Below are 17,181 nucleotides of genomic sequence, written 5' to 3'. Positions count from 1 at the left end.
CTAGTGGTGTGCTTCAGGGATCAGTGTTGGGACCGCAATTGTTTACAATTTACATAGATGATTTGGAGTTGGGGACTAAGTGTGGTGTGTCAAAATTTGCAGATGACACTAAGATGAGTGGTAGAGCAAAGTGTGCAGAAGACACTGAAAGTCTGCAGAGGGATATAGATAGGCTAAGTGAGTGGGCAAAGGTCTGGCAGATGGAGTACAATGTTGATAAGTGTGAGGTCATCCATTTTGGTAGGAATAACAGCAAAATGGACTATGTTTTAAATGGTAAAAAATTGCAGCACGCTGCTGTGCAGAGGGACTTGGGTGTCCTTGTGCATGAATCGCTAAAAGTAGGATTGCAGGTGCAGCAGGTAATTAAAAATACAAATGGAATTTTGTCTGTCATTGCTAGAGGGATGGAGTTTAAAAACAGGGAGGCTATGCTGCAGCTGTGTAGGGTCCTGGTGAGGCCACACCTGGAGTACTGTGTGCAGTTTTGGTCTCCTTACTTGAGAAGAGATATACTGGCACTGGAGTGGGTGCAGAGGAGATTCACTCGGTTGATTCCAGAGTTGAGAGGGTTGGATTATGAGGAGAGACTGAGTAGTCTGGGATTATACTCATTGGAATTCAGAAGAATGAGGGGAGATCTTATAGAAACATATAAAATTATGAAGGGAATAGATAAGGTGGAGGCAGGGAGGTTGTTTTCGCTAGCAGGTGAAACTAGGACTAGAGGGCATCGCCTCAAAATAAAGGGAAGCAGATGTAGGACTGAGGTCAGGAGGAAATTCTTCACCCAAGGGGTTGTGAATCTGTGGAATTCCCTGCTCAGCGAAGCGGTTGAAGCTACCTCGCTGAAAGTTTTTAAGGCAAGCCTAGATAAATTTTTGAACAGTAAAGGAATTAAGGGTTATGGTGAGTGGGCGGGTAAGTGGAGCTGAGTCTCAAAAAGATCAGCCATGATCTTATTAAATGGCGGGGCAGGCTCGAGGGGCCAGATGGCGTACTCCTGCTCCTAGTTCTTATGTTCTTATGTAAATCTTTGTAGTTTTCTGTCCCAGAGAGTTGTTGGCCATATGCCGTTCTGAGTGTATTCAAAACTCAGATCAGCAGATTTTTTACATGTTTAAAACATCAAGAGAGAGTGCCAGGTTGAAGTAGCAAATTAGTCATTATCTTGTTGAATATTGGAACATGCTTGAGGACTGAGTTGCATGCTGTTGCTTCTATTTCTTGTATTATGTTCTTATATTAAAACTTCTTTTTACCTTCAGGAATTATTTTGATGTAAGTAATATAAATTTTCATACTTTAAAGAAGGTGTATAGCATCAGTTTGGGGATTATTTATGCATGAAACTGTGCATAATTTAAACTGCCATTTGTATTTAAAGTATTTGGAAAATTTATGTCTTGTTTCACAGTCTTTGTACCTACCCTTTTTGAATCACAAGCACCCTATTGCTAAGTTGACAGGCAGTTTGCTTTCAATCATTCCTAAACTAAGTACCGAGGCTGATGCACCAAAAAACAGGAAATGCTGGAGAAACTTAGCAGGTCTGGCAACGTGACTTCTAATACTTTCTCACCCCTCTGGCATCTTTCCATGCAATCAAAGAATGTATGGCAGTTGCCCTTATTTCCTGTCCCCTCCTCGTTGTCCAAGGCCACAAACACATTTCCCAGGTGAAGTAGCATTTTACTTCTTTCACTCTAGTTTACTGCATTCGCTGCTCACAATCAATCTCTATGTTGGTGAGACCAAAAGCAGATTGAGTGACTGCTTTGCAAAACACCTCCACGCATTCAAAGAATGATCCCAATCTATTTTGATTACTATGCATTCCACCCCTCCGCCCCGTCACCCACACTTGAGTTTTAAAGAAGAGTTGTATCAAAGTATTAACTGTTCTTTTCTCCATATATGTTGGTGGACCAGCTGAGTTCTTCCAGTGTTTTCTGTTTTTAATCATCTTATCCTAAGCTATGTTTATTGCTTTCTATAGCAACCTCCTTGAATTTAGGGACGTGTATCTCACTATTGTGTGAATTACATTGTATGACTCAAATGCCATAATGTCATTTAAGTACAGTCTAAGCCTAAATATGGACTACGATATTGAGAGCAGGACATTGGTGGTACATTTCATTTATCCACAAAGCCAATCCCTTGCACTCTGTGGGAAAATGGACACAATTAAGAAATTTGTTTTTAAAAACAGATTTAGAAAAATTCAGTATTTAGAAAACTTCAGTAAAATGAAGAGTATGCAGGTTAGTTTTGATCTTCGAGTGGGATATTAGCTCTGCACAACATTGTGGGCCAAAGGGCCTGTACTGTACTGTGCTGTTCTGTGTTCTATGTTCTGTTCTTCTAAAAACAGTGATATATATCATACCTTTATATTCTTAAATGTAGATAGCATTTGATTGCTGTAAACAGAGTAAGTGTTTAAAATCATTAGGTAGATGGTAAGATATCTGAGAAAATTCAGTAATTTGATTTGACAAAATTGGCTTGCTGCTTGATCCAAATACTATAATTCATTAAATAATTGTATCATGGAAAGCACTACTAAAAAGAGTATTGGAGTTTAAGAAAGGTCACCATCTTCTCGGATAATTGTCAATAGGCAATAAATGCAACTTGCCAGTAATAACTGCTATAGAGGAATCCTAATTAATTATAAATGGATGGAATTGAATCGTGATCTCCACACACACTATCACACAATTCCTTGGGATTAAAGTAGTATTTGGTCTTCCCAGAGGCTTTAAAACCATTACTGTACTTAGATTTGAATAGTTTAATGTTGTTTGCCTTGATCTAAATCATTTGTCATGAATAACGTGAAAATTTATCATTTTTAGGATTTAGCTACAATTTATTGTAAAACCATTATGAAACTAAATTGCTGATATCTATAAGCAGAAAGTCATTTGTAAAGTTTAATTTGTAGGAAGGTTAGCATGTCTAATAACCCTAATGTATTTTACTGGAATGAATCAAATTAGAACAAAAATATACGTCACTTAATTTATTTTTCATTGCATAGCTCATATCTTTCTCAGAATTTAGTAGACATCCATATTTCAATGTGCAAAAGTGAAGATAGTTTTATGAAGGCTTGTAAGGATTTTTTTTTGAAGAAGGAAAAAACTCGTTGGCAAGAGTCAGGCTTCAATTATTTATCTCCTCCAGATCGATAAATGACAGCTTTTAAAAGCTATTACAACTGTACAGTTTATCAGTAAGTCCAGTTAAATAAATCTGCTATTAGATATGAAATAAGAACTAAACAAAAATGACCAATAACAAGCTTCAATTGCACGCTTGAGAATGTGCTGCAAATCTGAAATTAATCCAGAAAACGCTAGAAACACTGAAATGTTTATGGGAAGAGAAACAGAGTTAACTAATCAGGTGACTGCATCACTTACCTTAATGAAACCTTGGATCTTGTGGCTTTACTTTTCACTCTAGATCCCACCAACCAAGTCACAAAATCTTATTCTGTGAATTACAAACACAAGAATAAGGTAAATAATTGGATGGTAGTACAGAACTTCAGTATTGCTGAAAACAAAACACGATTCATCAAAGATAACACAGTGTGGAGCTGGAGAAATATAGCAGGCCAGTCAACATCAGAGGAGCAGGAAAGTTCGTGTTTTGGGTCAGGACCCTGATGCTGCCTGGCCTGCTGTGTTCCTTCAGCTCTACACTGTGCAATCTTTGACTCCAGCATCTGCAGTTCTTGCTATCTCTGACTATTTATCAAAGGTTTGCATCTTGCTCTCATTAGGACAATTGGCAAGAATAAAATTTAGACGAAACCCAACATTTAATCATTATGAGTGAAAACTGCTAATTGGTTGGCAAGTAGACTCTGGTAAAGGCATTGCATGCATAACACACCAGTTAATGATTTTTGACTGAATGGCAGTCTTATTTAAATTTAAAGGCAAATAAGTTGACCCTGGTCAAGGCATTGCCCTGAGAAATGAACCAGCAAAAGGCTGAGTATTTTGCGAAGAAACAAGTGCAGTATCTTTAAGAGAAAGTAAGAACTGCAGATGCTGGAGAATCTGAGATACCAAGGTGTAGAGCTGGATGAACACAGCAGGCCAAGCAGCATCAGAGGAGCAGGAAGGCTGACGTTTCGGGCCTAGACCCTTGAAGGGTATCTCAGTATCTTTAAGTTGTCTTTCTTTTGGCAAAGAAGAGATCCTTGCACTACTGAGTTCCAGTACATGCAGGTATGCCACATAGTGAGCCCAATGGACAATCCTAAATTGATTGTCAGCGTTATTATCCACACATTCTGGATTATCCAGCATATGTTGACCAATTTAAGAATAACATCTAATGTTGGACACCAGCACTGAAATTCGTATATTCATCCAGTCTAAATGTTGGTTTTCACCCATAAATAGTATTCTAGTGAATCATATTTTTGTGAATAACGAATTCAGGAGACAATTATTCACCTAAAGAGCAATATGAATGTGGAACTTGCTCTTACATGAAGTGTTTAATCTGAAAAGCATGAAGACGTTGAAGTAGAAGCTGGATGAACAAGCTGTAGGAAAAAAAAGACTTGCATTGTGGTATGAAGAAATGGAGGAGAAAATTTGTGGAAGATAAAAACTGGTATTAACCAAATGGTCTGGATAGCCTGTTTCCGTGTTGTGACTTTTTAATGTAATCTATTGCTCGTAAATATTTTTTCTTTCAGTTGTAAATGCAGATATTGCTTGTTTGTACAAACAGGCTACGATACATCCATTTGCTTTCAGAACTCATACTCATCAATTAGGTAAGAACACTATTGTTTCACATAATTCAAGAAATTAAATTATGTAAGAATTGTCTATAATGCATAAATTTTGAAACCATCTCAAAACATTCTCATTATATTTTATATCAACCTTCATGGTATTTTTGTTATGTAGTCATTAGGGCATATGGAATGCAAAACGGTGATTCAATCCATTAAGCCTGCTTTTGCTGCAAATCATAATATTTTTATATCCATCAATTAAAGCAGATACTTCACTGAAGCCACAAACGAAATCAGTAAATTTCAATTGTGAAGCTCCAAGGATATGAGAGCAAAGTCTAAAGATACCTTGTTTTATCACAAACATAATGCAGTTGTCATTGCATTCCATAGATGACTCATCCCTATTGAAAATAACACATTAATCATGTTTCTTTGGAGCACTTATTCATCTGTGTTTATTATTATTTTAAAACTATTTTTGTTAACGACTGCTATTGCAGCATATTGTTGCGAATAATTTCAATTGTTCCTGTTCGGAGGTGATTAATCAAAGTGCTAATCACTGAAATTTAATGGTGAATTGCAGGGGACTAATCCTGGCTTTGCCCAGTTTATACCTGGTACAGGCATCCAAGTTCAACTGACTAGTATAGTAATGAATTGATTACAAAACTTCTGCAAGAGATACCATGTATCTTTCTAAGATTTGAATTATAACATCTCATCTGTTACAGGCAAATCTTTTAAGGTGAAATAATCACGTAACCTTATATTAAGTAGCTTTGTTAATTTCAGAAATATCATTCCCTTTACTGCTTAAGAATGGTTTAAAACTTAGGTCAGTTTGTAAATTGGAGAAATAGAACTGATTGGAATGGAAATAGCAAGAACTGCAGATGCTGGAGTCAGAGTTGATACAGTGTGGAGCTGGAGGAACACAGCAGGTCAGACAGCATCAGAGGAGCTGGAGAGTTGATGTTTCGGGCCTAGACCCTTCATCAGGGCTGGGGAGGGGGAAGGGAGCTAGGAAATAAATAGAGAGAGGAGGGGTGGGGCTGGGGGAAGGTAGGTGGGATGGCGATAGGTGGATGCAGGTGGGGGTTGTGGGGATTGCCCAGTGGGAAGGGTGGGGAGGATAGGTGGGGTAGGAGATGGACAGGTAGTGTTAGGTGAAGGAGGCGGGGATGAGAGGGAGGGTTGGACATGGGATGAGGCCGGCGGTGGGGAGATTTTTAAACTGGTGAATTCTATGATTAGGCCATCGGGCTGTAGGCTCTCGAGGCAGAATATGAGGTGATGTTCCTCCAGTTTGCGGGTGGTGTCATTGTGACACTGGAGGAGGCCCAGGATGGACACATCACCCAGGGAGTGGGAGGGGGAGTTAAAATGGTTAGCGACCGGAAGGCGTTGTTGATTATAGCGTACAGAGCGCAGGTGCTCAGCAAACCTATCACCGAGTCTATGTTTGGTCTCACCGATGTAGAGGAGGCCACATCGGGAGCAACAGATACAGTAGACCAGTTTGGAGGATGCACAGGTAAACCCCTGTCGGATATGGAAAGTTTGGTCTTGGGCCTCGGATGGAGGTGGGAGGGGAGGTATAGGGGCATGTGTAGGACCTCCTGCGGTTGCAGAGAAAGGTGCAGAGTGTGGTGGGGTTGGTGGGGAGTGTGGAGCGGATGACGGAATTGTGGAGTGATCAGTCCCTATGAAAGGCAAATACAGGTAGGGAGGGAAATCTCTTGGTGGTGGGGTTGGATTGTAGGTGGCAGAAATGGCGGAGGATGATGAGCTGGGTACAGAGGTTGATGGACGATATGTGAGGACCAGGGGGTCTCTGCCTTTTTTTTTGTTGGGGGGAGGACATTTGAGGGCACAAGTGAGGGAAATGCCAGAGATGCGTTTGAGGGCATTTTTGATCAACAGAGGGGAGAAGTTGCAGTTCTTGAAGTAGGAGGACATCCGGGATGTCCATGAGTGGAACACTCCATCTTGGGAGTAAATGCGGTGGGAGAGGCAGACGAATTGGGAGTAAGGGATTGCATTCTTGCAGGAGGATGGGTGAGAGGAGGTGTAGTCAAGGTAGCTGGAGACAAAAAAAACTGCAGGTGCTGGAATCCAAGGTAGACAAACAGGAGGCTGGAAGAACACAATAGGCCAGGCAGCATCTGGAGTCCTCTGAGCTGCAGGGTGCCCGGGCAGAATATAATGTGTTCTTCAGATTTGCGTTCCGAGTCGCTGCGACACTGGAGGAGGCCAAAGATGGACTTGTTGGAAGGGTAGTGGCAATTGGGAGTGTATGGGGAGTGATTTTGTTCCTCTCTCCTCGAAATTGTACTTCATAAAAGTCTACTTTAGAACATTTTGCTTCAAAATAGTTCTGTCCTTTCGGGATCCAGGCTAGGATTCTATCCTGAAGTCAGCAACAGGCCATATAACCAATTTTGGTGGTGTGGTTTATCTGAACTAGGTTACCATTGGATCCCTTTGAAAATTGGAGAATTGGCAGCACTCCTTATGGAGAATCCTGCGCCTTCTTAGGCTGGTGACTGCCTGAACTGCAAAGCCCAAACCCAGTTTTTCTGTGTTCATACCGACATTCCAACAGATTAAGCCGTGAATTTGAGGCACATTTTTAAAAAATGCTCTTAGCAATCGATCATCTTTTTGTGCAGTGTTTCTGCACAGAGAGTATTTCATTACCTAGCATAAAATGTAACCTGGATATTCCTGAAACCATTGTCCACTACCTACTTAGGAAAAGTCTTTGTACACAAATACACCAAGTATAATTAATGTAAACTTAGACTCCCAATATATGAATGAGGCAAGCTTGCTGATGGACCTGACAAAGTTGCACTTTTGTTTGAAGAAACTAAATTCATTCTTTTCTTTCCCTTAAATGAAAATGTTGTTCTACACTAATTGTCCACTTTCGACATTGTGCTCGAGTTTACATCCTTACGAAGAAAGGAAGGAGGATCAGGAACCAGGCCCATGTTCTTGACAATGTTCTCATTTTGCTAACTTGGCAAAAAAAATTCCTAAATAAATTTTAGTAAATATTTTTGTGGAATGGTAGTCTCTTCATCTGTTGTTTCATCCTCTCCTGTTTGTGCCTTCACAAAACTTCTGTGCCCTTTTTAATAATTCATTTTAGGAGAAGTATGATGCAATGGATCAATTACAAAGTACACATTTACTGATCAGGTAGTTGAGAAATGTTAGTTTGCATCTGTAAGTCTCCTGCCTAGCTGTAAAAAATGCTGTACACACTTCATAGTGTGACAGTGCTTTCGCTTAATTTTTCAGTTGTTGTTACAGAGACCCCATCTCACTGGTTCTGTCAAGTTTCGGCTGGTCAACAAAGATGATGTATTATATGAAATGCTAATGATGTTTTAAAAATTAGACTCTTAAATATATTGAAGATACTTGCTGTGAAACCATTTTAAGAGAATTAGTTAGTTTCAGGCATTAGCCCAAGTTGTTTTCCTTCAATGTACCCATGTTTTCGGGTACAAATTAACTATTTTTAAAGTTATAGTGCGATATAGAACATAGGATGGATACAAGAAGCTAATATAATGTACAGGTAGATAATGGGAAAAATTGAAAGGTGACAATTAAGGAAGGTTTTAATAATTCTGAAGCACGCTTTGACTCAGAACTTGGTTATAACATCTAGAAGGAAGAAAGCTAACATTCCTTTATAAACAGCTTTTTCATGCATTCTGTTGACTGGTTATGGCCTGATGTTTATAGAAGTGGGGTTAAGTGTTTAGATTCAACCATTCAAATCACTTAATTGAAAGGTTGATGTATGGAATCAAATATTATTTACATGTAAGAGTGATTGAGTATGATTAGTTTATGGAATGCTTGGCTGAAACTTAAGTTTGATTGTCACTTCTAAAATACAATTGCACAATGGGAAAAAAAATTTGTATAATCAGAAAATCCTTTGGATTATGTTCATTGTATGTGAAATAATATCAGTAATATGTTAACAGCATGCTTTTTCTGGTAAAAGAATTTAAAAATTCAAAACTATAAAGATTGAGATCCTCCATAGTTAACACAGACCATATAAGTCAGAAAATATTTAATGTCCCTGTTTAAATTTGTCAATCCTAAAAATGTTAATGTTGTACATGCAAAATCTTGTAACTAGAAATATCGCTGAAGACATATGCTCATGTATTGTTTTAAATTCATTATGCTGAAACATATGTTATTCTGCATTTTCAAAATTAACAATGAACAAAGTTTCAAAACAAAGAAATTAGCTAAACTGTGTTGAATACCTAGTATAAACTGAATTATTGTCTAACGTCTCTGACAGCTATCGATGTGTGGCAAAAAGTGAGAATCTGTTCAAATCTGCAGTTTTGTTTCTAGATGTAGAAATATATTTTCGTCAATACTCAGTGGAGAAAGTAATATATTAGTATGACCCAGTTGTTTTGGTCTCAGCTGACTGCACGTTAACCAGGCATGCAATCTCTAATTTGTGACCTTCTGTCATAATTTCTAAAAATGCCCTTTTGTGCCCTGAGGTACAACAAATGTTAAATATTTATGTTTCAATGCATTTTTTCCTTAAGGTGCCAATAATGTGCATTCAATTTGATTTCTGTAATTTTAGGTCAGGTGGTTAGTGGATACAGAGTAAGGGATGGAAAATGGACGTTAATAGGCCGACAGAGTCCACAACTCCCGCAGGTATGTTTGTTCCAAAGCATATGTAATTGGAAAATGTCAGCTCGAATCTTGCTGGAGCGGATTTTTTGCAGTGGGTCAACTAATTAGACATCCTACTACTCTTAAATTCAAAGTTTTATATCCTGTGAGTTGCTAGAAGAGTAAGCTGATGCTGCTGTGACAGCAGCAGGGCAATCGAGAACTTAGTAACAACAGAACCACTAATCCATCTCATTCATGAATGATACTTGAGGATTGTGAAAGGAAGCAAGTAACGACAGAGAAGGAGGCTAAATGTGATTCAAATCATGAGGAAATAATAAAGGGAAGATACTGGACTAAGAAAGCATGAATTCAAAGGAAGAGTAAAGAAAAATACATACAAACTATTTGCTACCAGTTTAAAAAAAAGACATCACTGTTTAAATTATTCCCTTTCTGTATTCAAAAGGTTGATTGGCATTTCACGAATATGAATCTCGACATCAAATTAATCAGCAGACCTAATTTTCTGCAAGCTTAATTAGTAATGGGTGCACAAATACAATAACTTCTTGAAACTCATGGCAAGTTACCATTTTTTGAGGGTGATGGCAGAAATCATCAAATTGTAACAATTTCTAAATTGTAAATTGAACCATCTTTTCCAAGCTACAGACTACTGGTTTATGTATTAACAATGCAAAGAGTTTTTCATAGCAAATTCTGCATCAGTGTGTTTAAAAGCTATGTACTTAAAATGTAATTCACTCAATCCTTCAAAAAATTGCCGCAAAATTTTCTGAAATGTTGTTTTGGAACTTTGTATGTTCTTCTCAGGCTTTCTATCATTTGGAAAACCCAATGGATATTAAATATGGTGACACCATTACAGCTAGATGTGTGTTCACAGGAAAAGGAAGGACAACTGTTACACTGATAGGGTAGGTCTCAAACTGACTCATTTAAAAAGTGACGTAGCATTTTTAAGTTTTTATTTGTCATGTGTTATGGACCAAACAAAACCCCCTCAACACATTAAGAAGATTGTCCACACCTTAACCTTTTCTTATTTCAAAGGTAAGTGCGTTCCAGATACAATTCGATTGGTCAAACTGCTCGACGTTAAGCAAAACACACTTTATTAAACAATAAAAAGAAAATAATTGGCTTAACTATAACTCTATCGAAATGTTTAACAAAATAATAGACATATTGGCAACCACTAACTAACTGTTACGATATAATAACATCCCATGAGCACACCCTTGGCAAAGGCAAATTGTAAAACCGTTTGACCCACATGCAATTATAGCAACAGCAAGAAAACCTCAGCTTTTAGCTGTAACAGAGAGAGGAATAAAAGCTTCCACATCTAGCTTCAAGACCCCAGCAACTGCAGAAAGCTTAAACTAAAAACTGTGCTTTTGTGGGAGCTGATCCCACTCATTCAGGCTGCTTCTGTTGTTCCAACTTTTTAAAAAAAAATTTCCAAGGCCTTGCAAGCTGTTTACTCTATTGGCTTTGAGCTCTGCATCTCTGTCCCAACCTCTCTTCATAAAATAAAACCAGGACAAAAGCATATCTTAAAGACATAGGATTGTCACGCAAGCTAGTTGTATTATCTAGGTGTACTTTATAAAAATATTTAATATTTTCTTATGATTCTTGGGTAATAAATCAATTTGTTAATATTCTGCCATGGCTTATAAAAAGTGAAGTCTCAAATTTGGGAGAGGGAGCTGTTTCATTTGAGAGAGACAACTGGTGGTGAGTTTAACCTGAGGATCACCATGTCTGAGGGGAATGGTGTGGTTGAGAAGGCAGGACCTTGTGGTGACTGTAGCTGGTATAGGGATTGAACCTGTGCTGTTGGCATCTGCATCACATACCAGCCTTTCAACCAACTGACATAAACCAACTCCACTCATGGCTTATAGTACAATATATTGCTACATGTTGTCCATATGACTAGAAAGTATATTATTAAAAGAAACAATGTCTTTGTTACTTTCTATAGTGCAGAAACAAGGATTGTTACTTGAATCTTTGTTATTGCACTGTTGATTGACCTGGAGCTACCGCTTTTTCCGGGGATGGTTGCAGTGCCACGCAGTCATCCAGCTACTGATGTGAAATAATACCTGTTCACATTCTTCCAGAATCGCCGTGGGTTCATGACCCACTTTTAAAAGCTGGATAGAGAAGTGATGATTTCTTCTCCAGCCAAACAATGTCTTTGATCTCTATTGCAAACTCTTCTTATAGAAAATATGAAAATAAGACCCTGAGCATCTGGCTCACTAACTTTGCCCTCTTAACTGACGTGTTTAACAGTCAGGTTTTTTGAGACAAATTTTAGAGTTGGTGTTAACTTTTACAAGGGGAAAATTTTTGACAATTTCAAGTGAAGGGTGAAGTGGGGAAACAATCACTGAGATGGATGGAAATACCTGATCAGCACACTCATCCCTTTTGTATGGGTCTCTGTACAGCCCTAAACAGCAGAACTAACTTTACACAAACACAATGCCAAGGTTTTATCAGTCTTTCGTGTACAAGATAATCATAGAATCATAGAATCCCTACAGTGTGGAAACAGGCCATTCGGCCTGACAAGTCCACACTGCCCCTCCGAAGAACATCCCACCCAGACCCATTCCACATGTCTAACCCACCTAACCTACACATCCCTGGGAACTATGGGCAATTTAGCATGGCCAATCCACCTAGCCTGCACATCTTTGGACTGTGGGAGGAAACCGGAGCACCCAGAGGAAACCCATGCAGAAACGGGGAGGACGTGCAAACTTCACAGACAGTCGCCCGAGGCTGGAATCGAACCCGGGTCCCTGGCACTGTGAGGCAGCAGTGCTAACCGTTGAGCCACTGTGCCGCCCCAACCTGATCCTATGTCTGTAAGTGAAGTTATTAAATCATAGCGTATTAATGAAAAAGAAAAAACCCCTGGCTTTCCTTCATGAAGATTCCTTCTTCCCATGCAGAATTGGTGTACAAGTTATACTTTTGTAATTGGATCCTCAGGGCTTTTGTCAGAACAGAGAAATTGCCAGAACCACGGGAGGTCACTGAGCCCTAAGCTTGGCCATCCAGCCCAAGGAAAGCACCAACCACCCCCTCACAATATCCAAGCTTTGGCTGACAAGTGGCAAGTAGCGTTTGTGTGAGACAAGTGCCTGGCAATGACCATCTCCAGGAAGAGAGAATCTTAACGATCACCCTTGACATTAAATGGAATTACCATCACCAAATTCCCCACTATCAACATTCTTTAGGATATTATTGACCAGAAACTAAAATGGATTAACCATATAAATACAGTGGCGACAAGAGTAGGTTAAAGGCTAGGAATCCTGTGGTGAGTAACTCATTTCCTGATTTCCCAAAGCCTGTTCACTGTATACAAGGCACAGGTCAGGAATGTGACAGTATACTCCTCACTTGCCTGAATGAGTGCAGCTCCAACAACACAAGAAGTTTGATACCATCCAGGATAAAGCAGCCCATTTAACTGGGACCACATCCACAAACAGTCATTCCATCCACCAATAGCAGCAGTGTATTTCTTCTACAAGGTGGACTGCACTGGTTCTGTAGACAGCACCTTCCCAACCCATGATCCCTTCCATCTAAAAGCAGCAACTACATGGAAACAGTACCACTTGTAGGTTCCTCTCCAAGCCACTCACAATCCTGACTTAGATATATACCTCCATTCTTTCAGTGTTGCAGAATCGAAATCCTGGAACTTTCTCCCTAAAGACATTGTGGGTCTACTCACAATACAAACTGTAGCTGTTAAGAAAGGCAGCTCACCACCATCTTCTCCATGGCAACAATGGATGGGACATAAATGCTGGCCTCACCAGCAATGCTGAAATCCCACAAGTGAATTTAAAAAACTGAAGTTTAGTTATCCTGTATAATTATTCTTAGTGTCCAATTTCCTTAGAATTAATGACCAAAGATGGTCATATTGGAAACAACTACATCATGTGAGTAAAAACAGAAGTTACTGGAAAAGCTCAGCAGGTCTGGCAGCGTCTGTGAAGAAAAAAATTAGAGTTACCGTTTCGGGTCCGGTGACCCTTAGAACCCGGACCCGAAACGTTAACTCTGATTTTTTCTTCACAGATGCTGCCAGACCTGCTGAGCTTTTCCAGCAACTTCTGTTTTTGTTCCTGATTTACAGCAATGCTAAGTTTTGGTTATGAAATTTTAGCTTTGCTACCTGTATCCTAAGTTGCACTGAATCCTGTTCACAGTATGCTTGCTGACTTACCTTGGCCAAGAAACGTCTCATTTTAAAATATGCATCTTGTTTTTGAATCCCTCCATTGCCTGGCCCATCCTATCTTGTCAAGCTTTCTTCACCCTTGAATTCTGTAAGATCTGTGCACTTCTCTTCTGACTTGGTTTAGTATCCACAGGTTTTATTGCTTTATCACTGACTGTTGTGCCCTCAGCTGACTAATACTCTGGAATTACTTTGGAGGTAGTTGAGTATTTCCTCCCAAAGTGTCTCTCTGTTTAATTTGTTTAATTAAGAGTTGCAGCAAGTTGCTCCCGATGTTTAGAAAGGCTGCACTTCTTACCATAGTCTACATCATTCAAGCCCCTTTAAGGTTCCATTCAATGAATTGTTTCCGCCTTGTCTTTATAAACTTTTCCTTTAGTTTCACTGCAGCCTACATTTAAAACTAGATCACTTATCTAAAATTACCAACTTTTTCCACAATTCTGCTATTGTGTTCTCCTGCTGGGCAATCTTCTTGTTTCTTTAGCTTATTTCCTTGACACCATGAGCTCTTCAAAATGTTTGCAGGCTGCGCTTTTTGTTATTTTCTTCATTGCAGCCTAGTTACTGAATCACTTCAGAGGAAGGAAGAAAAAAATGGAAAAAGTTGATGTTGCTAGACTAAAATATAGAAATTCTTTTCTCATTGATTAAGAATGACAATTGCCATGAGATGATGATGAATTAGAGGAAGAGAAAAATGACAGGTGACAGTTGAACTCCAGGATAAGGTGATATGTAAGGCACTGGTTAGGTCTCAGCTGGAGTATCAAATACAGTTCTAGCTGCATCACTATAGGAAGGATATGAATACATTGGAGAGAATATGGAAAGATTTAAAAGAATGGTTCCAGGGTTGAGTCATTTCAGTTATAAGCAAAGATTGAAGAAGTTGAGACTGTTTTCCTTGCACAGAAGAAGGTTAACAGGAGATTTGAAAGAAGTCTTCAAAATCATGATGCAACTTGAGGCTAGATGCAGAAATGTTGTTTTATGGACCATGTGTAGGATTACAGGGAGTGGAAAGAGATTGGCAGAGTTAAAAATGCTCAGAGAGCCAGTGCAGACACAGTGGTCCAGATGGTTGCCTTCTGCTCTGTAACAATTCTGAGAGTATCACACCACATGAGAAACTCTGGAGCAAGGTAAATTGTTACCGCCTGTCTTTCCTCCATGCCATTTCAGATCCATCTGCCTAGGAAGGAAAACTAGATTTGCCTGAGGTACCAAGCAATTTACAGAACACTGTGTTTAAAGGGTTGAGCGTGCCTCATCCTCTCTGCTGAGTTTGAGGGATAAGGTGGTTTACGCTTTCTTATTCTTCAAAATCTTCATTTCATATAAAACACTTAAATGAAGCCTCTAAAGACAGATGATAACTGGCACTTGTAACTCTAAAGACCAGGGCTGTTATTTACAGGAACATCAAGCAGCTTTTCTACCCATTGCAGGCTGGAATAGAGCATTTGGCAACTGGAATGAAATTTGCAGAATTCCCCCGACTACAGAAGTACGCTCTGCGTACTTTTGACAGTTAGAGCTTTAAAACAAAAATGGCCTCCAAACGTGATCCAAATGTAAAGAATTGATTTATTTGATTTAAGGTTACATTTTATTACAGCAACTGAAGGGGGTGTCACCCATCGCAGTAACACTGGGTGCATTACGACTGATAACACCCTAGGACTTGTAAAATGATTTTATACTTAGTTTATGCTATGTTGTAACTTGAAATAAATTAAAAAGCCATTGACACAGAGGAGTGCTCAGAAAGCATCCTTCCTGCCTCATCCCCAACTTCACTGCTGCCCCACATGCTGAGCAAATTGGCGAGATGGGCTGTGAGGGATGCTGCCCACTAGATGACCCGTGGAGAGGGGAGCAGCCCGGAGCAGGAAGGCTATTCAGTAGGACTGCAAAGGAGACAGTCAAGGGGCAGTCAGAGTGATAGTGAGGAAGAGGCAACAACAAAGAGTGTGTTACATCCAGTGCTGTAATGGGCGCATTCGTTCCAGTTTTGCAGTGTGGGCACATGGTGATGGCATTGATGGCAACAACTTTGTAGCCAAATGCACTAACAAAGAATACACTTTTTTAAGTGGAAGTGCTGGAAAGTGACATGGAGAAATGTGTCATGAACGGTCTTTGCTTTAAAGCAGATTCTGTCAATTCCCTGCACTAGAATGACTTAACAGTGCATTTATAGTTAGTGATTTATTTTAATGAGCTTGTTCAGTCATCCTATGACACATGTGACTTGAGCCAGAACCTTCTAGCCCAGAGGTAGGGACCCTACCGCTGCACCACACAGCCCCTTAAGGGTGCTTTGATATGCTGCAAAATAATGTACCAAACCCACATCACACACTGCAATCGTGACACCCGCATCTTTCATGTTTAAAAATGGACTCAGTGAAGCCGTTGAGCTTTTCTGTTTCAGATTTATGTCATTTGCAATTCTTTGTGTTTATTTTGCTTGAGCTTGTCATTCTTGTTAAACATATATCATGCAAGATGTGCCTGAAAGGACTTAGTAATGGAAGATTTAAATGAATTATTTAAGTCAAATATAATAGAAGAATATTTTTGTAAGCTGAAGTGTTTGCAAAGGCAATGAAAGATGGTTAAAATAAAGCATTTCAAAACAGGATTCCATAATCACACCAATTTGTTGCTGAATTTATTTTTTTGTTCTGAACAGTTGAATAGCTTTTTATCAGTTAACAGATGGATGGAATATGTATCATTTTCTTTACATCATTCATACACTGAAACACATTGAAGGGCTCCTATCTAGGGAAATTGATTTTCATTCATTTTTATGGTTCTTAAATGTGTGCTCAGATTAATTAGCAGTAGGAACGCTAGCAGATGTCTGTTAAAGCAGCGGAGGTGGATTGTTTGCTTCTTGTGAAAAGACATCAATGGTTTTGTCTGATGTCATACTGCATTCACTTATTCACCCTGGCAACAATGACATCCCACCTGCATGGAGCAAATTAAAGAGAAAACAAAAGATGGTTCAGCCAAATTTGTCAAATCTTTCAGGAAACATTCAGAATCCTCTAGATTTAGCGTATCCAGATCTGGCTTAGATTGTTTAAGTCCAACTAGCATCCTATGTCCTATGATATCTATTAATGCAAAGACCAAATACAATGAGGATGCCAATAAATTACCAGATATATTAAGATCTTTTAGCAAAATATATGTCCTCACGGGTTACCAGGAAGAAATAAAAGCAAAATAGAATGAACCCTGGAAATTTGAGATGGAAACAGAAAAGGTGACTAATGCTCAGCAAATCGGGCAGTATTTGTGGGCACATGACCAGAGTTAAACAATTTATTCTCCAAAGCACCCCAGTATACCCTTTTCCACTGGTCACCTTATCTCCTTC

At 39.2% G+C, this 17,181-nt stretch overlaps 1 protein-coding gene across 8 annotated transcripts in view; it reads left to right on the top strand.

The window, feature by feature from the left end:
* Window positions 1–17,181, top strand: part of pam (peptidylglycine alpha-amidating monooxygenase) — a 214,056-nt gene that overhangs the window by 129,789 nt on the left and 67,086 nt on the right. For all 8 annotated transcript variants that reach the window (XM_048595160.1, XM_048595165.1, XM_048595163.1 and 5 more), the window contains 3 exons: window positions 4,733–4,813; window positions 9,429–9,505; window positions 10,304–10,407. In XM_048595160.1, coding sequence (XP_048451117.1) covers window positions 4,733–4,813; window positions 9,429–9,505; window positions 10,304–10,407 — 262 coding nt within the window. The remainder of the gene's footprint in view (window positions 1–4,732; window positions 4,814–9,428; window positions 9,506–10,303; window positions 10,408–17,181) is intronic.

This window comes from Rhincodon typus, chromosome 3 (genome assembly GCF_021869965.1).
Source record: "Rhincodon typus isolate 14 chromosome 3, sRhiTyp1.1, whole genome shotgun sequence".
NCBI lineage: Eukaryota > Metazoa > Chordata > Chondrichthyes > Orectolobiformes > Rhincodontidae > Rhincodon > Rhincodon typus.
Note: the sequence above shows the minus strand (reverse complement) of the source record. Positions and strands in the feature narration are given on the sequence as shown.